The sequence below is a fragment of the Ascaphus truei genome, chromosome 5 (assembly GCF_040206685.1).
Source record: "Ascaphus truei isolate aAscTru1 chromosome 5, aAscTru1.hap1, whole genome shotgun sequence".
Taxonomy (NCBI): domain Eukaryota; kingdom Metazoa; phylum Chordata; class Amphibia; order Anura; family Ascaphidae; genus Ascaphus; species Ascaphus truei.
The window spans coordinates 158,174,039-158,197,944 of NC_134487.1; the positions used below are offsets into that span (position 1 = coordinate 158,174,039).

The 23,906-nt window shown below is 45.1% G+C and overlaps 1 protein-coding gene across 3 annotated transcripts in view; it reads left to right on the plus strand.

Moving 5' to 3' along the window:
• Positions 1-23,906, plus strand: part of ACSL6 (acyl-CoA synthetase long chain family member 6) — a 266,763-nt gene that overhangs the window by 172,898 nt on the left and 69,959 nt on the right. For all 3 annotated transcript variants that reach the window (XM_075601127.1, XM_075601126.1, XM_075601128.1), the window contains exons 7-10: positions 1,965-2,143; positions 13,882-13,914; positions 17,813-17,864; positions 23,364-23,437. In XM_075601127.1, the coding sequence (XP_075457242.1) occupies positions 1,965-2,143; positions 13,882-13,914; positions 17,813-17,864; positions 23,364-23,437 (338 nt within the window). The remainder of the gene's footprint in view (positions 1-1,964; positions 2,144-13,881; positions 13,915-17,812; positions 17,865-23,363; positions 23,438-23,906) is intronic.

The following is a 23,906-nucleotide window of genomic DNA, read 5'->3' on the forward strand; positions in this document are numbered from 1 at the left end:
ACACATACACACTGACTGACTGACACACACATACACACTCAGGCTGACACACACATACACACACAGACTGACACACATACACACAGAGACTGACACACACATACACACACAGACTGACACACATACACAGACTGACACACATACACAGACTGACACACACACACACACTGACTGACACACATACACACACACACTGACTGGCATACATACACACACTGACTGACACACACACACACACACTGACTGACACACATACACACACACACTGACTGACACACATACACACACACACACACTGACTTACACACATACACACACACACACACTGACTGACACACATACACACACACTGACTGACACACATACACACACACTGACTGACACACATACACACACACACTGACTGACACACACACACACACACACTGACTGGCATACATACACACACTGACTGACACACACACACACACACACACACACACTGACTGACACACATACACACACACTGACTGACACACATACACACACACACACACTGACTTACACACATACACACACACACACACACACTGACTGACACACATACACACACACTGACTGACACACATACACACACACACTGACTGACACACACGCACACACACACACACACACACTGACTGACACACATACACACACACACTGACTGACACACATACACACACACACTGACTGACACACATACACACACACACACACACTGACTGACACACATACACACACACACACACACACTGACTGACACACATACACTGACTGACACACATACACACACACTGAAACATACATACACACACAGACTGACACACACATACACAGACTGACACACACACACACACACACTGACTGGCACACATACACACACTGACTGACACACACACACATACTGACTGACACACATACACACACACTGACTGACACACATACACACACACTGACTGACACCCATACACACATACACACACACACACACTGACTGACACACATACACACACACACTGACTGACACACATACACACACACACACATACACACACTGACTGACACACATACACACATACACTGACTGACACACATACACACACTGACACACATACACACTGACACACATACACACACACACTGACTGACACACATACACACACACACACACACACACACACTGACTGACACACATACACACACACATACACACACTAACTGACACACATACACACACACACACACTGACTGACACACATACACACACACACACTGACTGACAAATATACACACACACACTGACTGACACACACACACTGACTGACACACATACACACAAGGAATTCACACTTAGTGCAAATAGCTAATACAGGGGATGTGTGCCGAGCACGCGCGTTATAAGTCAAATTTATTTGCGTTTTGTCAATGAAATTGTATTTTGATTTTTAATTAAAACATCACCAACACAAATACAATTTCTGTGACAAAAGTCAAAGAAGTTTCACTAACTATGCGCGTGCACAGCACACACAGCTTTTTTTATTAAGGCAATGCTGACAAGCTCTCCATTATTCTGGTACACCACATTTAATGCCAAAAAAGTCTCTTATTCCAGACTGTACCGATGAAAACGTATAGGGACATATTTATCAAGCCTTGCTACTCCAGAAGACACCCTTAAGAACGGCTTCGTAAATATATTTCTTTACAGCCTATTCAAATGGATAGGATGTACAGTAAAGCGTCTTCCAGCCTGGAAAGTCTTATGGAGTAAATATGGCCTAATACACAAATTAGTGTCCTCCGATGCAGAACGGCTGGTAGAACTTTCCTTGATATCGTAACGGTGTATTTTATACTGCTGATTATTATACCAGCTGTACTACACGCATGCATATTAAGTGTGTTTTTATTTAGATAACTCGTTTGTTTTTTTATGGCAGCTGATATTTCTACAGTCATTTGTGACAAGCCAGACAAAGCCAGACTCCTCTTGGAACATGTGGAGAAAGGGGAGACTCCAGGACTCAAGTCAATTGTTCTCATGGACCCTGTAGGTCTAGAATTAACAGAAAGAGGACGGACTTGTTCAGTGCGCATTCAGACCATGCAGGAACTGGAGGTAATTCTTTATTCCAGTTACACTAACTTATTGGCTTTCCATCAACTCCTAAAGTAGACCACCAGAAAGCCAGGGAAAGGGAGGCAGAATAACTCTGTGGATATATTACCATGAATCCCTAGGTAGTATGGAATAGCAAATAATACCACTGGAGAATGTTAGAAAAAAAACAAATAAAACATGGTCATATTTAACTCCTGTGCATAATTATTCTACTAGGGATAACTGAAGGCATCCTAAAGCAATCTTTTAAAACCTTTTAATAATATTATTAAAACTGTGTACACTATGGCATTGACTTTTCTTTTCTTGTAGCACTCCAGTGGTATCTGTGTGCAATTTCTTTTGAGAGGGTGCGAGGGATAGAACAAAATGGTGCTCATCTCCTTCATAGAATATAACCGTTTAGATTCAATGCCTAAAATGACAGAAGGGCCCTGCAACACATTGCGAATGAGATCACATAATTCAGAATTGTCCGTACTTGGTGCTGAATATTTTTTTTTACAGTACTTTGCATTTCTGCCCCATGGCAGGCTCCTGTACTCATTGACATTGTCTTAGGACAGGGGTGCACAAACTGGGAGGCACAACATTGTCGGGGGGCGGGGAAGGGGTGCAGCGTTACAGAGGCCCTGCGCTCTTCCCCACAACATGGAAATAAAATGCCGCAGGAGTGCGCGAGGCCTCTGTAAGTTTCTTACCTTCTCTCCGGCGGCTTCTGGTGATGTGTCGCCACGACAACGCGGAGTCAAATGACAACAAAATGGCAATGACGTGACGTCAAATGATGACGGAGGAAAGGTAAGGGGGACGCGAGTAGGGGGGGAGAGCAGGCAGGGGGGCGCAAGCAAAACAGTTTGCACACCCCTGCCATAGGACACCTGCATTACAGTTTGCCAGCTGTATTCTCATGTCAAACTGTATTATGTCAAACTCCCCACCTGCCGCTGTCATCAGATTATCTCTCAAAAACTTTTGGGATGGATTATCACCTTTTATTCCCTTCCAATTTAGCTATTTATGGTTAAATGAAGATTAAATGTTGTATGCTGTACCCATCCACTATTCCATGGGAAGAGAGAGAAGTGCATTGACACTATACCTGCATTTGAACCAGGTTAAACTAGTTTGAACTCCATAGTCCGCTACTTAGGAGAAATCTTCATGCATATCCTGGTTTCCCTGTACTTCATCATCCTAAAATTAGATTTTAAACTCTAGAAGCTTAATCACTTTGGGTACTATTCTATAAAGTGCGATAGCGCTGATCCAGCACTACCACCTTCAATATGGCTTTCTGTACGGTATCCTTAAACTGTACGCTTCCCATGGCAGGTATTCCCTTTCCTATTATGTGCTTGTCTCTTATGCACCTGTAGTATTGTAATTCCCTGTATTCTAATGTCTATAAGTGCTGCATGTTGATGCAAAATTGTAATACAAGGTAACTAAATTACAAACAGTGGGGATAAGTGCAATAGGTAAATTGCAGCATAAGACCAAGTGAGACCCTGACTCAAAAAGCTTACAATCTAAGTGGTATGTTGGGAGAGTTACAGACACATTAGGAGTCGAAGTGCATTATTTAAAGTGCAGTCAGGGAGATCAAATGCATCTGGAGTTCGTAGTAGAGGCATATAAAATGTAATAAGATGCTTCTTTTAATAGGTGTATTTTAAGCTGCCCTTTGAATGTGGGTAAAGCGTTCTATAGATAGTAAGACATTTGTGAGAAAGTTTTGAGAGGGCTGTAGAGGTAAAAGGTGCAAAGACTGAGTGTAAGAGACGAGTAGGGCTGTAACGAGAAATCAAAGTTGGATTATATGGAGGTGCAGAGGAGTGTAGATCCTTAAAAGAAAGGAGGAGAATTTTATAGTCTATACCAGGCCTGCACAACATACGGCCCGCGGGCCGCATGAGGCCCGCCCGGCCTCTCTGTGCGGCCCGCAATGAAATTTAAAAAAAAAAAAAAAAAAACTTTCAAAAAAATAAAAAATGGCGGTGATTCCCCGCGGTCCCGGGGGTGATGTGAGGTGCATTGAGGTGAGGTGCAGGGTCGGTGAGGTGCAGGGTCGGTGAGGTGCAGGAAGTGTGATGTGAGGTGCAGGGGGTGAGGTGCAGGGGAGGTGAGGTGCAGGGGGGGTGATTGGAGGTGCAGGGGGGGTGTGATTGAAGGTGCAGGGTGGGGTGATTGGAGTTGCAGGGGGGGCGATTGGAGGTGCAGGGGGGGTCATTGGAGGTGCAGGGGGTGGTCATTGGAGGTGCAGGGGGGGGTCATTGGAGGTGCAGGGGGGGGTCATTGGAGGTGCGGGGGGGAGTCATTGGAGGTACAGGGGGGGTCATTGGAGGTGCAGGGGGGGGTCATTGGAGGTGCAAGGGGGGGTCATTGGAGGTGCAGGGGGGGTCATTGGAGGTGCAGGGGGGGTCGTTGGAGGTGCAGGGGGGTCGTTGGAGGTGCAGGGGGGTGATTGGAGGTGCAGGGGGGTCATTGGAGGTGCAGGGGGGTGATTGGAGGTGCAGGGGGGTGATTGGAGGTGCAGGGGGGGGTGATTGGAGGTGCAGGGGGGGGTCATTGGAGGTGCGGGGGGGAGTCATTGGAGGTACAGGGGGGGTCATTGGAGGTGCAGGGGGGGGTCATTGGAGGTGCAAGGGGGGGTCATTGGAGGTGCAGGGGGGGTCATTGGAGGTGCAGGGGGGGTCGTTGGAGGTGCAGGGGGGTCGTTGGAGGTGCAGGGGGGTGATTGGAGGTGCAGGGGGGTGATTGGAGGTGCAGGGGGGGTGATTGGAGGTGCAAAGGGGGAGAGTGATGTGAGGTGCAGGGGGGAGAGTGATGTGAGGTGCAGGGGGGATTGTGTGAGGTGCAGGGGGGGAGAGTGATGTGAGGTGCAGGGGGGGAGAGTGATGTGATGTGCAGGGGGGGAGAGTGATGTGAGGTGCAGGGGGGAGAGTGATGTGAGGTGCAGGAGGGGAGAGTGATGTGAGGTGCAGGAGGGGAGAGTGATGTGAGGTGCAGGGGGGGAGAGTGATGTGAGGTGCAGGGGGGAGAGTGATGTGAGGTGCAGGGGGGAGAGTGATGTGAGGTGCAGGGGGGGAGAGTGATGGGAGGTGTAGGGGGGAGAGTGATGTGAGGTGCAGGGGGGAGAGTGATGTGAGGTGCAGGGGGGGAGAGTGATGTGAGGTGCAGGGGGGGAGAGTGATGTGAGGTGCAGGGGGGAGAGTGATGTGAGGTGCAGGGGGGAGAGTGATGTGAGGTGCAGGGGGGAGAGTGGTGTGAGGTGCAGGGGGGAGAGTGGTGTGAGGTGCAGGGGGGAGAGTGGTGTGAGGTGCAGGGGGGAGAGTGGTGTGAGGTGCAGGGGGGAGAATGGTGTGAGGTGCAGGGGGGGGAGTGCTGTGAGGTGCAGGGGGGGAGAAGGATGTGAGGTACAGGGGGGGTGGGATGTGTGTGGTGTGCAGTGGGGTATTGTGTGTTTGTGGAGAGGGAGTATTATGTGAGGGGGAGAGATGGGGGTATGAGAGATAGATGGGGAGTATCGCAAAGGTTGATAGTGAGGGGTTCTGGGGGAGATATGAGGATGATGATGAGAGGTGCTGGAGGAGAGATGATGATGATGATGATGATGATGATGATGATGATGATGATGATGATGATTTTACCCGTGCGGCCCAAATTTTTTTTCCTTGGAGCATTTCGGGCCTTCTCGCTTTACGAGTTGTGCAAGCCTGGTCTATACAAATGAAGTAGAAATACTGAAGCCGTGATAGTCCAGTTGCGATAGTGCAGGGTAAATGAGTACTTCAGTATTAGGTGATACCTGTTTTATTTTTATTTGGACTGACAATTTATACTACAGCATATGACAAGCTTTCACGAGTTCTCCTCTCTTCCTCAGGTCGCCAATACTGATTTACAAATATTTAATGAGATTAATACAGATGTAAAAAAAGAAAGCAAGATAACTATCTAAGTCACATGATGCAGAGAAGCAATAAACACAGGGCAATACATGTATGAAAGGGACAGTGAAACAGAGGACTATATACAGTATCCATTAGCAGTGTGCAGAGGGGTGGGGATGCAGGGGGAGAGGGGGTTAATTGTAAAATTCACAGAGATGCAGGGAGAAACATTACAAAATATTATGGTAATGGGTTAAAAACCCTATATCAACATTACGTCCTCTTGTTTTAGTGTCAGAGTGTATTATCATTTTGAGTTCAAATGCTTTCCATTCTTAAGTGCTTTTGAACATTCCATTGAGGATTTACATACAGTATTTAAATCATTTATGGAATGATCTGGCTGTGAGAAGTGGAGTGCAATATCTTCCTTCTTCATGGTGTGTTATTGTGTGTCTGTATACAGTACGTTCGTTCAGTGGTGGACTAAAACCCTCGGGGGCCCCTAGGCACTATGACTTTGGGGGCCCTTTCTCTATGTGCGCTTCACCTTTTCTCACCAATACTGCTCCCATCTCCCTGACATCTCCGTCATCTATCAACCCCTCATCCCGTCACTCATCTACACTGCTCCCATCACCCTAACATCCACCTCATCCATTTACCCCTCATCCCGTCACTCACCATCACCCTAAATCTCCCTCATCCCATCACTCTCACCTACACTGATCACATCCCCGTCATCCGATCACTCACGTATACTGCTCCCATCCCTCTAACATCCCCCTCATCCCATCACTCTCACATACACTGATCACATCCCCGTCATCCGATCACTCACTTATACTGCTCACATCCCCCTCATCCCATCACTCTCACATACACTGCTCCCATCTCCCTAACATCCCACTCATCCCATAACTCACCTACATTGATCCCATCACCCCAACATCCTCCTCATCCCACCACTCACCTGCACTGCAACCATCACCCAAACATCCACCTCATCCATTTACCGCTCATCCCATCACTCACCTACACTGCAACCATCACCCTAATCTCTCTCTCATCCCATCACTCTCACCTACAGTGCTCACATCCCCCTCATCCCATCACTCTCACCTACACTGATCACATCCCCCTAACAGCCCCCTCATCCGGTCACTCACCTATACTGCTAACATCCCACTCATTCCATCACTCTCACCTACACTGCTCCCATCTCCCTAACATCCCCCTCATCCCATCACTCACCTACACTGCAACCATCACCCTAAAATGCCCCTCATCCTATCACTCTCTCACTGACACTGCTCCCATCACCCTAACATTGTATTGTATTGTATGTCTTTATTTATATAGCGCTATTAATGTACATAGCGCTTCACAGTAGTAATAAGTGACAATCATATAAATAACAAATAATACAAATAACAGGTCATAGGAATAAGTGCTTCGGACATAAAAGTAACATTTAGGAAGAGGGGTCCCTGCTTCGAAGAGCTTAAAATCTAATTGGTAGGTACACTGGCGACACACTTTATTCGAGTTCGGCTAGTCCCACGAATTCGGGTATACCCGGGTGTATTGAGGTTTGTGACTGTTTTCTGCCCGAGTGCATTGAGGTATTTTCCAGGCAGGGATTGAAGCATTTTATTCCCGCTGGCTGCAATACTGCACAGTATATATATATATATACTGCATTACAATTCATGAATTTATGCCATCTGGTAGACACGCGAAGCATTGCAGCCTATTAAATCCTAATCATTATCATTTAACAGATCAGCCGCCCGTCAGCCAGGCATGAACCCAGGCTGGGAAGGCAAACGCAACGGGGCTTGTCAGAGGTGAGGAGCGGCGCATTCCAGGTATCTGCCAGGTACATACTGGGTATTTGCTCGAATAAAGTGTGTCGGTGCAGTAGGAAGAACGTACAGAGACAGTTCAGAGACTAGGCCATTCTAGTAAGTGCGTCTGCAGGGGGCCAAGCTTGATGTATCATGTGTATAGTATTAGCCACGGTTGTACTCATATGTTTCTTTAAGCAAGTGTGTCTTAAGGTGGGTCTTAAAGTTAGATAGAGAGGGTGCTAGTCGGGTATTGAGGGGAAGGGCATTCCAGAGGTGTGGAAGTCAGTGAGAAAGGTTTAAGGCGGGGGAGGGCTTTAGATACAAAGGGGGTAGAGAGAAGACACCCTTGAGCAGAACGCAAGAGTTGGGGTGCTGTATAGCGAGAAATTAGGGCTGAGATGTAAGGAGGGGCAGAAGAGTGTATAGCTTTAAAGGTGAGGAGGAGCATTGAGTGTGAGATGCAGGATTTGATCGGAAGCCAGGAGAGTGATTTCAGCAGGGGAGACGCTGAGACAGATTTAGGAAAGAGTAGAGTGGTTCTGGCAGCAGCGTTTAGGATAGATTGTAAGGGGGACAGGTGAGAGGCAGGAAGGCCGGACAGCAGGAGGTTACAGTAATCAAGACGGGAGAGAATGAGGGCCCGAGTCAGAGTTTTAGCAGTCGAGCAACAGAAGAAAGGGCGTATCTTTGTGATATTGCAGAGGAAAAAGCGACAGGTTTTAGAAACGTTTTGAATGTGAGAGAGCAGTCGAGTGTGATACCTAAGCAGCGTGTTTGGGCTACTGGGTGAATGATCATATTTCCAACAGTAATTTGGAATGAGGTAGTAGGGCCAGATTTAGGAGGAAGTGTGAGGAGCTCTGTTTTTGCCATGTTAATGTTTCAGTCAGATGAGGGACATCCAGGATGATATCGCAGAGAGACATTCAGAAATTTTGGTCTGTACAGCAGGTGTACGGTCGGGGGTTGAAAAGTAAATGTATGTGTCATCAGCATAGAGGTGATATTTAAACCCAAGAGATGTGATTAAGTCACCTAGAGAGAGTGTGTACAGATAAAAGAGAAGAGGTCCCAGGACAGAGCCCTGGGGTAGCTCCACAGAGATATCGATAGAGGAGAAGGTGTTAGCAGAAGAGACACTGAAAGTACGATGGGAGAGGTAAGAGGAGATCCAGGATAGAGCTTTGTTACGAATACCAAGCGTATGGAGAATGTGAAGAAGAAGATGGTGGTCCACGGTGTCAAATGCTGCAGAGGGGTCGTGTAATATGAGCAGAGTGTAATGACCTCTGTCTTTGGCAGCATGGAGGTCATTAATTATTTTAGTGAGGGCTGTTTCAGTGGAGTGAGCACTGTGGAAGCTAGATTGTAGAGGATATAGGAGAGAATAGGTTTGGAGAAAATGGAATAAGCAAGAGAATTCAAGACGCTCAAGGAGTTTAGAGGCAAAAGGCAGGAGGGAGACAGGTCGGTAGTTAGAAAGACAGGTAGGGTCAAGCTTGCTGTTTTTGAGTAATGGTATAACTATTGCATGCTTGAAGGAGGATGGAAAGGTACCAGAGTAGAGGGAGGAGTTAAAAATGTGTGTGAGCGTAGGGATTATAGTAGGAGCAAGAGGTTTTAGGAGATGGCAGGGAATGGGGTCAATAGGAGAAGAGAAGATCCACAGTGACACATCCTCCTCTGAGACAGTGGAAAAAGAGTCAAGGAAGGCAGGGGGAGAGTTAGGAAGCGTTGTAGGATGGGAGGAGGAAACAGAGGGGATGCCCTGATGTATGGATTCCATCTTTTCCTTAAAATAGTCAGAAAAGTCCTGAGGTGAGATGGAGAAAGAAGAAGAGGCAGCTGAGGGGTTTGAGTAGATTGTCAAAGACAGAGAAGAGTGGACGTGGGCTAGACTTGTGCGTGTTGATTTAATGAAGAAAAGTAGGTTTGTTTAGCTTGAGAGAGTTAATACTAAAGACACACAGAACCCCTATATAGCACTCTATTCCTATGTGACATGATGAGTAATTTTAAAATGTTAAATTTTATTAAACAAAGTTAAAACAGTGGGGTTTAAAACAAGTATTAAATGGTAGCAAGTGTTTGGTACTCCTTGGATGACTTTCTCCCAGGAAAGTGTCAGATAGGGTAGTAAGATCCAGTGTTAGTGAACTCACTGGCCCTAGCAACCTTCATATGGAGCGATTGGCTAGAGGTAGGTGATTTTGGGACCGATAGTTGTTGTTATATATGTCGTGTCATAGTATATGGGTACTTGTTGGTGCACAGGATAGACAGGACCTATTACTGTACTGCTAAATGTTGCAGTCAGGTAAGGGCATAAATGTATTGGTGTACAGTTATTGGTAGGTGTGCACCAAATGTGTGCTAACGCCAACTGGGGTCTGTCATGCGTGAGCATAGAATATAGACCATAATTGTCACGTGTGAACTTGGGATCTGAGTGATGCAGATCTTTGGTTAACACTAGTACTAAGTAGATACACTGTTAATGTTGAGACACTGCTTGAACTCCTAATTGTAACAAACTGGGAGCTGTTGCTAAGAGCTGCACCTTTAAGGACCAGGAAACAGGTTAGTAATTTACAACCCTTGCCTAACTGGTGCTTCTCTTATACATATATTGGTGGTAAAACTGGCACTCCAGACGTAAGTGGCTGGTGGGGATACCAGGGGCTGTTGATACACAATCCTTTTTGCTGGTAAAGTACTCGGATGTCAGCAGGACAGTATACCCTTAAACTTTTACATGTGCTTAGTTTGGTCAGATAGACAGTAGATCGTTCCCTTTAAACTGTGGCTCATAAGACCATTGGGTCTGTATTGAGCCCTTGAAAGTGCCGCTGCCGAGCCGCACTGACTGCCTTTAATCTCATGCAGTCAGCGCCTGTGAACAGGGGCTCTGCGCGTGCAGAGTACAGTAATAGGTCCTGTCTATCCTGTGCACCAACAAGTACCCATATACTGTGACACGACATATATAACAACAACTATCGGTCCCAAAATCACCTACCTCTAGCCAATCGCTCCATATGAAGGTTGCTAGGGCCAGTGAGTTCACTAACACTGGATCTTACTACCCTATCTGACACTCCCTGGGAGAAAGTCATCCAAGGAGTACCAAACACTTGCTACCATTTAATACTTGTTTTAAACCCCACTGTTTTAACTTTGTTTAATAAAATTTAACATTTTAAAATTACTCATCATCTCACATAGGAATAGAGTGCTATATAGGGGTTCTGTGTGTCTTTAGTATTAATTATAATTTGCCCCTCTAACCACCACTCCGTTCACTATAAGCTGAAGCGGGGGTACCTAACCAGTATACAATTAGCTTGAGAGAGGGCAGGGTTGAAACAAGATAGCATAAATTTGTAGTGAAGGAAGTCTGCGAGAGTGTGAGATTTCCTCCAGAGGCGTTCAGAGGAACGAGTGGAGGAACGCAGCATGCACTTGTGGGTATTTAGCCAGGTTCTGGGGTTAGAAGTGCGAGGACGGCAGAGAGAAAGCGGGGCATGTAGATCAAGGGAGAAGGATAAGGCAGAGCCGTAGTTCCTGACCAGGTTGTCAGGGTCTTTAGCAGAACTGAGAGAGGAGAGGGAGGAGCATAAAGTGGAATCAAAGGCTGGTAGGTTAATAAAGCGAAGGTTTCTGCAGAATCGAGTGGTAGATGGAGGTGGAGAAGGGGAGAAGGGGAGAAGCGAGAGAATGAGATGAGGTGATGGTCAGAGAGAGGAAAGGGGGAAATAGAGAAATCAGAGAGAGAGAAGTTTTTAGTGAAACCAGGTCTAGGTAGTGGACATCTTTGTGGGTGCTGGCTGCAGTCCACTGTTGAAGGTCAAAAGAAGAGGTTAGAGAGAGAAAGCGAGAAGCCCAAGGGAGAGAAGGGTCATCAATGTGGCAGTTGAAGTCCCCAAGGAGAAGAACAGGAGAGTCTGAGGAGAGAAAGAAAGAGAGCCAGGATTCAAAGTGAGAGAGAAAGGCAGAAGGGAGATGAGTAGAGGTATGTGGGCGATAGATGACTTCCACGTGGACAGGGAGAGAAGATCTGGACAGTGTGAGCCTTTAAGGAGGGAAAAGTAAGAGAGGGAGGAATAGGAAGTGTACGGTAACGGCAGGAAGAGGAGAACAGGAGACCCACGCCTCCAACCCTGCCATCTGGGCGCGGAATGTGGGAGAACGAAAGGCCACCATAAGAGAGGGCAGCTTCCACAGCAGAGTCAGACTGAGTGAGCCAGGCCTCAGTTATAGCAATTAGGAGCAGAGAGTGAGAGATAAATAAGTAGAAGTTGCATTTGGCAGGCTTGGACGAGAGCATGTAGAAATAAGACAGGGACCAGGATTGGGAGAGATATCCCCAGAAGCAAGGAGACGCATGGATAGAAAGAGAATGTGTGAGGATGATTTGTAGGGGTGTGATTTAGTGAAGGGGTTATAGCTGTGTAGTGATAGAGGGCGCAGGTAAGAAAGGAGTTCGTGTGAACTGAGAAGTGGTGAACGCAGGAGAGAAGGAGATATATGAATAGTGGTAGAGACATAATGAGACCGGTAGAAAGAAGTGCATAATTTGAAAAGAAGTCAGGTCATTGCAAATATAAATAGTAGAGGTGGCATCACAGCAATAGTTTAGTGATGAGATGTACAGTCTGGGATAGATGATATCCTCCTTTCCAACGTAGATCAAATTCAGGATTCAGGGCCAGTGGGTGTTGTCCACTTGTTCACTCCTTTCAAACACCATTTTAAGCCCCAGTTTTCTTGCTACTTACAATGTGCTACTTGGACATGGGCTGCAAACATCCCCCTCATCCCTTCACTCCCCTACACTGCTCACATCCCCATCATCCCATTTCTCTCACCTACACTGCTCACATCCCCTAATACTCCCTCATCTCATCACTCTCACATACACTGCTCCCAACACTCACCTATACTGCTCACATCACCCTAACATCCCCCTCATCCATCACTCACACCTACACTTCTTCCATCACCCTAACATCCACCTCATCCCATCATTTACCTACACTGCTCCCATCCCCCTAACATCCCCCTCATTCCATCACTCTCACCTACACTGCTCACATCTCCCTAACATCCCCCACATTCCATCACTCTCACCTACACTGCTCACATCTCCCTAACATCCCCCACATTCCATCACTCTTACCTTCACTGCTCCCATCACCCTAACATAACTCTCACCTACACTTCTTCCATCTCCCTATCATTCCCATTATCCCATCACTCACCTACACTGCTCTTATCACCCTAACACCCCCCTCATCCACCCATCCCTCCTCCCATCACTCTCACCCAAGATACTTCCATTTAAAAACACATTTCATTTATAAAATGTTACAAATACATAACATATGTTTTATGCATTTTTAACATGTTATAAATGAAATGTGTTTTTATATGAGGGAATACCTAAGGGTGCTGGGATGTGGGGTGGATGGATGACAGGGAAAGAAGCGGGTAGGTGAGAGAAGGTGAAGTGCACACATTGAAAGGGTTTAGGAATTACGGGATTAATCATTTTGTTACCAGAGGGATTTGCATCAAATCTCCCTGCAATGCCCTGCTGCCTCTGGTAGTGAAAGGGTTAATAAAAGGTTGGAGGAGAAATGGGTTAAGAGGTAAGGAGCAGAGGAGTTAAGGAGAAGGGTGAGGACCTTGGAGGGGTGGGGGTCAACAGGGGCGGGCAGGGAGGGGGTCTGTTTTTTAGTTTCACGTGTATTTTTGAATCACCTATTACTTGAGGTTTTGGACCTTCAGCTATACATTTGATGATATGTAGTATGTGTTTTGTGTGAATCTTTTTATACCAATTAGCTTTATTAAAAGTTTTTTTTCATGTATTTGTATCGCACCAATACAGTATGTGAACCCAGAAAACATTAATTTGTTGTGTGTATGTTACTACCAGATATATGGCGGAAAAAAACACCTTACTGTATGCCTTTTCATTTAGGAATGCGGGAGAATGAACAGGAGAGCGCCTTTGGTAAGTAATGTATCATTTCATGTTGTACCTGTATGTGTTTCAATAGCAAATTGTTTTTTACAGTATATGCATTGCTGACGATACATATAGTCTGAAACACAGATTGATGATCAAACTGCATTAGTGACTCTCTCAGCAAAAATGTATTTGAAAACGGTGATCCTTTCTCTTATTAACACTTTGACAAACAACTTAGTTAGTGGTCATTCGAGGCACACATTTTGCCTTTTATTATGAACTGAATAGCAGGGCTGTCAAACATGCGGCCCAAGCAACCTTGCAATGCGGCTCGGAGCTTTTGTGGGAGAGATCCTACAGGAGGGAGCTATGTTGTCTGGGACAGAGAGAGACGGGGGATGGTGGGAGAGAGACAGAGGGCATGGGGGGGGGGGGGTGGAAGGAGATAGTGGGAATGGGGGGGTGGAGAGACTGAGGGTGTGGGGGGGAAGAGACAAAGGGGGTGGTGGGAGAGAGAGGGGTTGGAACAGAGAGGATGTGGTAGGTAGAAAGGGTATGGGGACAGAGAGCTACCAGTGATGTTCACATATTTTTAATAAGGAAACTCTTTTAAAAAGTGTATGTGTATAGTGACTATTTTTTCTTTCACCGTTCCGATAGTGTGGTCCAAGTCATGCGGTCATATTAAAGAAAATGGCCCACAAGCTATTCTGGGTTTGACGGGCCTGCTGAATAGGAATCAATGTTGAATTTGATAAAATGGATAAGGAAATCTGATTAAGTAAACTGTGTTACACTTGGCAAGTTGCTTGCATCAAGATATTTATTTGGTGCATATCTGATGTTTGTCCTACTAACTATCTGATGCTAGAGAGATACTGTACATTTACCCAGCAGTACATACGGTATTAAGAAACTAGGGGGTCTATACAATACAATATATATATATGTGTATATATATATAGTGATGTCTGCATCACGTCGCAGTATCTTTTAGTCCCAGATTAAGGCCGAAAACATTGTATTTCTCTACACAGAGTTTATTTACTGTACATAGGAGTCTAACTACACAGTAGCTGCAGCCCTCTCTAACGGTAGCCGCCAGCTAAGCTGCTTGTCGGCTCAAAACATGTACTATTATCTCTAAACAATGTACACAGTCTCTGCACATCAATATAGTATTTATCTCTTATTTGTTTCTGTTGGGGCGCCAGGTAATTTCCTTTGAACCCAGCGAGATTTCAGAGAATCCCTCTTCTCTGTAATTCCAATGTTATGGACAGGACATCCCTGCTTCAGCGCAGTATGATGTCCTTCATTCTTCTTTCTGGGATTAAGACCCAGTCAGCCCCAACAGACTCCGCGACCACTGTCCAGCGGGTCTAGGGGACTGTGACTGCCTCTTCTTAGCTGGGGAGCTCTCTCTCTCCTCCCTTCTCTGGACAAAAGCATTTTCCTGAATTTTAACTCCCTGTGCAATCAGGAATCCAGCTTGCTCAATTAGTTGCTGCTGCAGCAAGCTTCTACAGAGGACTTAAACCTCCTGTACGCTGGAAAGTCCACTAGCTGCACTATTCCATGACCTAGAGACAATGATTGTGTAACGGGTATTCCCCCCCCCCCCCAATCGCAGATACAGTGTGGGGGTACAGGGAACATACAAGGTAACCATAGGTGTGGTGCATTACCTGTTGGCTCGCAGGAGGGCTGAGCTTCCGCCACAGGGAACCTGGGGCAATTATACTAGGGGTACTCACTTACAACGATGCAGCGCCTCCACCTGCGATGGCTCCCACCAGAGGGGGAGTGGTTCCTCGCAGGACAATCAATAATACCATACACAGTGAATTATATATTAACTAATACCTTTACTAACATGCATAGAAGATATCATCACATCAATATCATAACATATCAGAACAGGTGTCCCTCTCTCGAGGAGACACTGACTACGACGTCCAGCAGGACGCTTCCCCAACACCAGGTGATCCCGCCCAGTGTCCAAAGAACCCCACCCAATGTCCCGCACTCTTGCAGAGAGAGTCAATGGGTGACTGCGCAGTCACTATTTATACTAAGGGCCCGTTGGTGCACTTGTATAGTAGATAGTACCTGCCGAGCACTCCCATGCTCGGATCTCCAACTGGCTTCACAAAGGATCAGTCGTGTGATGGTTCCGTCTGATCCTACACCGGACTCCTTTGTACACACGGCCCGCCAGGGCGATCCCACTCTGGAATAGTCTCTGTGGACCCCACCGTGGGTCCGAACCGCTTCACAGGAACCGCAGCATCCGCTGAGTCCCTAACTAACACTTGGCACTAACGTGACAGGAACCCTAACCTAGGGCCTGTCCCTGTAGTACCACAACTGGGGGTGAGAACCTATCTGGGACCTAAGGGGTCTGCCTCGCTCCCCTAACTGTTCCCTGTTCTCCTCTACCCCTGCAACTAACCTGCGCAGTCCTGACTGTCTACTTCTAGTCATTCCCAGCACTTGCAGTAACACGCTGCAAGCTACTGAATGTGTGCAGCCAACGTGCTACACAACACTGTGCCTGCCTGTCAGACCTCACAGCACTAACAGCCGTGACTCTGACAAGGCAGTACTCTAACACTAAGGGCAGCGTCCCTATCTTGGGCCTCCCTCAGCACTTACCCACTAATCTAGTGGGGAGTTGGGGCCTACCTGGGGTGTGGGTACCTATAGGGTGTAGGAGCTGCACTCGCTCCCCGCACCCTTCCTTCCCTCACAGCTCCCTGACTCCAACTGATACTCCTGAGTGACAGGGTCCCTAAGCCTAGGGCATTCCCTGGCAACACTCACTACATTGGGGTAACTAGCTACCTCGGGCCCTGGGGGTGTTGGCCTAGTACAGGGAGTCCCAGACTCCTGTACCCTACCTCCTTCCCTGGGCTACTCCGGTCTCTGACTGACTAACGTGGCCTCAGCGCGTGAAATGTATCCACTTTGCAGAGACAGCTTAAGCCCTATTGGCTCCCTGGCATCACATGGGGCACGCAAAGGCTCATGGGACTCGTAGTCCCTGCTCAGAGCCTTCCCTGGTAGGCTAGGGCTTCGTGGGCTTTCTTTCCACTGCCTTGCGCCTGCACAAGCTATCCGGGGCTGCCTCAACCTTCCCTGGGCTGTCCCTACGCTCGCGCGAATTTTCCCTAACTCTGGGGCCTTACCTACGCCTGCGCGATCACTGCGCATGCGCGAGTCTATCCTCAATGGCGGCGCCCTCTTCACTAGCCGCCGGGACCCTAGCGACGCGACCGCGGCCTTAGCAACGGCCCGATCGCGTCCCCGGCAACCGGCCGCATGCGGGGGAAGACGCGCTGCTCCCTGCTCTGGCCCCCACCCTTGGAAGCAGCCGTCGGGTCCGTCGACACCCGCGACCGCGCTGCAGAAGAGGAGGGGGGTTCCCAGGAGCCACGGGAGCTCCAGGCTACAATTGTATCACAATATATATACAATGAAGCCTCAAGCCTCATTACTGACATTTTTCACATTTTGAGTTGTGTAAGATGCATCATGTAATATCAGTGTGTTAAGGTGCTTTGCTCTTATCTTTTATTTCACTTCTGTGAGAATATGATCTATGAAGTAATTATATGGCACATTAGTTGTGGAGGAGACATTATTAGATGTACCCATCCCTGCCTTTTCTTTTTCTCTATTTGTTTCCAATGGAATTAACTTATAGGTCTGTTTTTTCACACATCTGTCTCCAAGCTCATAAGCTAGTTGACAGAATAATGAATAAATAATGCAATATTGCTGTTAATAAAGTAATCTTAAGTTTACAAAAATAGCATAGGCCTCTATTTAAGAGAAACAGTTATGATATATAATTGAATGCTCTGACAGTGATTGTATGTCAGACTACGTTGGACCAAATGATATATTTTTTTTAAATCCTTTCTTTTGTTCATAGCCACCTAAACCAGAAGATCTTTCAATTGTGTGTTTTACCAGTGGCACTACAGGTAAGTAGATAATTTAAGTTAATTTAGTACACTACGGCCCAGATGCATCAAGCAGTGGTAAGGAAAACTGTTATCTCTAAAAATATGTGTCTAATGTACTATTTTCTGGAGATAACACCTCCAGTTTTCTTACCACTGCTTGATGTATCTGGGCCTCTAATTCAACTCTTAATATTGGCATCCTGTCCATAAGTACATAATCTGGCAGTATTCCTAAACACACATTATAAATTCCACCCATTGATTTGCCTTATGTTTGAGTCATGAACTTAGGCAAATGCAAATTCCAGCAGCTTTCAAATTCTATTAAAAGAAAAGACTGTACATAATACCGCGCTCCTCCCTATAGAAATTTGCTGCTGGTAAAAAGATACATATAGAAAAACAAAAAGAATGATTCCTGCGCTCCTATCAATTAAGCTAAAATAAAAGAGTGAACTCATGAATAAGGGTTATTTAGTTAAACCCTTTGGCCAAAGCGTTATAAGCCTGCAGCTAACGTCAAGGCATAATCAAATTGCAGGTACCTACACTGAATATATGTAATTATTGTCCATTGGACTAGTGAAAAAGCTGGCTAAAGCCAGTATCATGGTTACCTTGCTATAGAGGTAAACGATGGGTGCACAAATTCCCTGGTGTGAATATAATAAAACTTCCAAATATACTGACATATTATATTCACACCAGGGAATTTGTGCACCCACAGTTACCTCTATAGCAGCGGTGCGCAAACGGGGGGGCGTGCAGGATTTTTCTGGGGGGGGGGGGGGGGGGTTGCGGGCAGTTGCAGAGGCCCCACGCTCTTCCCCGAGGTATTTAAATTAAATGCCAGGGGATCGCGCGAGGCCTCTGCAACCTGTACTTACCGGGATTCAGCCGGCTTCTGCTCACGTCTCCAAGACAATGCAGCGGCAAATGACGCAGCGGGGTCATATGATGTGCCACTTCGCCATGACAACGTGCGTCAAATGACGCTGCGGGGTCACGTGATGACGCCGGGTCACTTGGGGGGGGGGGGGGGGTGCGAGCACAGGGACCGAGACACTAGGGGTGCAGCCAAAAAAACTTTGCGCACCCCTGCTCTATAGCAAGCTAACCACGATACTGGCTTTAGCCAGCTTTTAATGGCACTACTCACAAAAGCATATGCTTTATTTAACCCCTTCAGGGCTTTCTCACTTTTTTCACTAGTCCAAGGGACAATAATTAAATAATTAGTGTAGGTACCTGCAATTTGGTTATGCCTTGACATAGGCTGCAGGCTTTTAACGCTTTGGCCAAAGGGATTTAACTAAATAACCCTTATTCATGAGTTCACTATTTTAGTTTAGCTTAATTGGTAGGAGCGCAGGAATCGTTCTTTTTGTTTTTCTATTAAAAGAAAATGTTATACTGTAGTCACCTTGGAAACACAAGAATTTAAAGCAGCAAAACGTGAAAATCCTGTTTCTTGTTTTTTTTAAAGAAATATTTATAATAATTAATAGTAGTTTTTTCTTGTATAGTGCTGCTAGTTTTACGTAGCGCTTTACAGAGACATTTTGCAGACACAGTCCCTGCCCCGTGGAGCTTACAATCAATGTTTTGGTACCAGAGGCACAGGGAGATAAAGTAACTTGCCGAAGGTCACAAGGAGTTGGCATCGGGAACTGAACCAGGTTCCCCTGCTTCAGTTATGTACTATTAGATAATACTGTCTGTATTTTTATTTTAACACCTAATGCAATTTGTAATGATATTTTTAATGTTCTGATCATCCTTTAGTTGCTACAGCAAACATTTAGAAAGTAATATCCACTTCCTCTTTTGGAAGGCAACCAGATGCCCGGCAGAGGTCCTAACTTCCAGCGCCGAGCAACTGGGCCCCCCACAGCCACCGGGCCAGGGACACTTGTCCTGGCTTTCACCCCCTGTCAGCGACCCTGCTCACAGCCAGACACTGATTATCATTTTTTGGAATAGCCAAAAAGCAATGTAATGAGTATAGGACTTAACTCTTTCATTGCAAAAAGTTACATGTCATACAAAGATATATATTATGGATCATATGGTATAAATGTCTGAAACACGTCATTAAGTAGATATGTTTGTGTGAACTAATTATTACATTTAATACCATATAACGTATGAGTGTACAATGTATATCCCTATATTATATACCTCAACAATGTAAATTAATATTTCATTTTTATTCATGTGCAATTAAAATAGATGAAGAATGTCCTTCCTTCATTTATTTTATAGTTGGTTGGGGAATGGTGCTCAGAATCACGTGTCCAAAACTTTGTTGTTATAAGACCATAAGTGTCCAGGGAGTTCTGTGTTCATCCACAATGAGAGAGTCAGTATAAATATTATACCCAAGAGGGATAGGTGCCTATTGGTGTCCACTTAACAACCACAATAAATGGCACACAATACTTTCCACTATATGGCATAGAATGTATAATTAAATGCTTAAGCAAGCTAATTAGATACAGGGCTAGAGCCCATTACCTGTAGACTTATTTATGTATTTATAAAATGTTTTACCAGGAAGTAATACATTGAGAGTTACAGTACCACTCATTTTCAAGTATGTCCTGGCTTACTGCCAGGACAGTACAGCAACTCCAAGGCCTGCAGTCTGTTGAGTAGTAGATCCAGGAGATGTATGGTAGAGCCAGAGCACACCCAGAATCCAAAAGATGGAAACCGGTGCGGTTTTATCTGATATCCATCAAGAGCTACACAATAAATTCTATTTTATTTGGAGTTGCCCTGGAAAGTCAATGTTTTCCTATCTTTCCACCTTCTGAATTCTGGCTGTGCTCCAGCTCTACCATACATCACCTTCATTTATTTTAATCGTACATGAATAAAAATGATATATGAATTAATATTGTTGAGGTGTATATGGATATACATTATTGTACACCCATACTTTATACATTACAGTCATTATTACATAATATACCATATAATTAAGTGAAAAAGTTAATTAGTGTAAACATTATACATTTCTAATATTATAACAAGATTTGCATTAGCTTTTGGTAACACATGAAACTCTCTGTTAATAGCTCTGCTTTAATAATGCGCCTTAAAGTTTGACCAATGCGTACTGTATGTTCATTGTATTGGAATACGTAGGTAACGTAACGACTTTATTTATGCATATGATTAGCTATGAGGATCCCCATTAAATGAAGGCAAAATAACGCCCCTCACCTAATTAGGTAAAATAACGTTATTTGCCCTCAATTAGCACACTTCTGAGGATCTACCCCCCATGCCTGTAGTCCAAATATTCAGAGTGTCCTCTCTTACTTCACTGTGGCTTTATCACTTCAGTAAGAAATGCCTCCTTTGTTTTAAGAACACCTCTCACTGGAGGGACAATACATTATCAAGAATAAGAACTTCCCAAGTGCTGCCCTGTCCACATACATGAGATGGGAAGAGTAAGACCACAGATAAATTCTTGTACACCCACAAAGAATAATTTCTTTTTGTCACCATGGTTTTTATTTCTGTTTGTTTTGCAATTCGCTTTGGACTGTTTTCCTTACTGAGGACTCTGAAGTATCCATCCTTAGGCCTAGGACATAGTAAAATCAGCGTCGCTGAGGCGGGCTGAGCCGCGCTGAACAGATGCACAAAACCCCTGCATCTGTAATCAGCGCGGCTATAGTTTCTCCCTCCGCATGCGTGCTGATGCGTGCGGAGGCTGAGAAAATCAGAAGAGACAGGAGAGTTTGAAATTTTGCCGCTTGGGGGAGCGGAGGAGCGAGCACGTGACCACTCCCATCCAATGGGGCTGCAGACTTTTTTTTTCCCTACTGTGTCGGTGTTCTGAGATAGCAGAGCCACCAGATCAGACAGAGTAGAGGCAGCACAAGCACAGAGATGTGTGTGTGTGTGTGTGTGTGTGTGTGTGTGTGTGTGTGTGTGTGTGTGTGTGTGTGTATGTATGATGTATGTGTATGATGTATGTGTGTGAGTATATTTATCAAAGTTGCACAATGTTAATAAATAATTTATTCTCACAACATGTCTTTTTTTTTTAATTTTGAAAATATTATATAATATACACACACACACACACACACACACACACACACACACACACACACACACACACACACACACACACACACACACACATATACACACACACAGGTTCCCCAGTGACACACAAACACACAGACCACTTCAAAGTGACACACACACACACACACACTGACAGCTACCAAGTGCCACACACACACAGTGATACCCGCCTCCCAAGCACGCTTGCTGTCTCCTCTGCCAGGACAGCAAAAAGCTCCTGGTAGAGCGAGCGGCAGCAAGCGACAGCGACAGCACAAAAGTGTTTACTATGTCCCAGGCCTTAGAATGCTAGCCTCATAACAAGTGTGAATAGAAAAACACTCATCTGTTTTTATTGATACTGATATTACTGCAAAAATGAACCCTCATTGCTAGTAATGCATCTGGATCTCATCAGCTGGTTTTAGCAAACATTAAGCCCTTAAAAATATTGGACTATATTTTGTTAGATATGAAATGATTTAAAAATAAAAACGCATTAATGGCTATGCCATTGTGTTTAGATTAAACTACACATTTAAAATACTTTTAATTTCACTTAGATTCGCCAAAATATTGTTTGGTTTACAAATTACACCTACTTTTCATGGTGGTTTATTTATTTCATTGCTAAATCATAAAATGAGTGTCTATTATAGACACATATGAATGTTGAATAATATCTTTATAGACTTATCTGCGAACGATTGTAGAACTTAATCTTTATCGCTGCTTCTGAACCCTGTGTAAAAATACCAGCACCAGCATCGCGTACGTTCTGGCGGTAACTGCCATTCAAGTCAATGGCCATTACAGTAAGATAATTGTGGCTTCATGTCTCCGGGGCTTTGTGTGTTTTGTGTGATGTCTCCAAAAAAAAAGTGTGACTGCAAGTGTGTTTTGACACATTTGTGTTTACATCAAATGGAAGAAAGGATTTCCTACTGTACATGTTACACAAATTATTAGCCAGAAATGCTTAAGCCACTTCAGACTTGGTGAGGTCGTTTTTTACACAAATGCTGTTTTAACAAAATATACTCCCAGCGACACAATTTGCTGCATCTCATAATCTGTGCATCATGTAACTCTTCTATAGCGTGTCCTATTAATACAAACTAACGCACACCGCACAAAAGTTGAAACAAAAACCTTGATATATTGGGACAAAGATAATCAAGGTGAAAATGAGACAATGTGTGAATTTTGCTCCATACCTGCATTGATGCAAGACCTCCATAGTTAGAGGATGTCGAATTTCAAATAACTCCAAGGAGGATGAAGCTTTTGTCATTTACAGAGATACTTGGTAACCAGGTGATTTGTCTTCAACCATGAAAATGAAATAGAAAATGGATGCCCTGTATTATTTTCCTGCGTTGATAAATGTATTGAAAGCTGTTTTTCATGTCTGTTTTGTTTCAGGCAAACCCAAAGGTGCCATGCTAAGTCATGGAAATGTGGTGGCTGACTTTTCTGGCTTTTTGAAAGTGACAGAGGTGAATACACGGGCACAGGATATACGCCGCGGTAGTTCTAGGCACTTTGGCCCACATGATATCCTGAGGCCCTACAAATCACATGATATTTTAGCATTGCTTTTGTTTTATTTGCTTTTGCAATGTATAGATAAAAGCCTTCCTAACCCTTTCGCTGCCAGGGGGGGCCAGCTATGCCTCAGACATACAAGGGTTAACCCCTATTAACGGAATTATTGACTCCCACTTGTTGTTTTAACCTCCTCATTGCTGCAGTGGCATGCAACAGATTGCAGAGGACTGTGTTGATTGCCTCCAGCTCTGATTGTGGTGTCTGGTGAGGAAGGACTTTGAGCATCTAATATATTTCTGTAGGTCACTCAGTTTGATAGCACCACCCCTGTGTGCAAATAATACATGGATGTGTAATTTTTGATGTTAATACAAAACATCAATTGGTGGTAAGTACTTATTAGCAATAAGACTGACT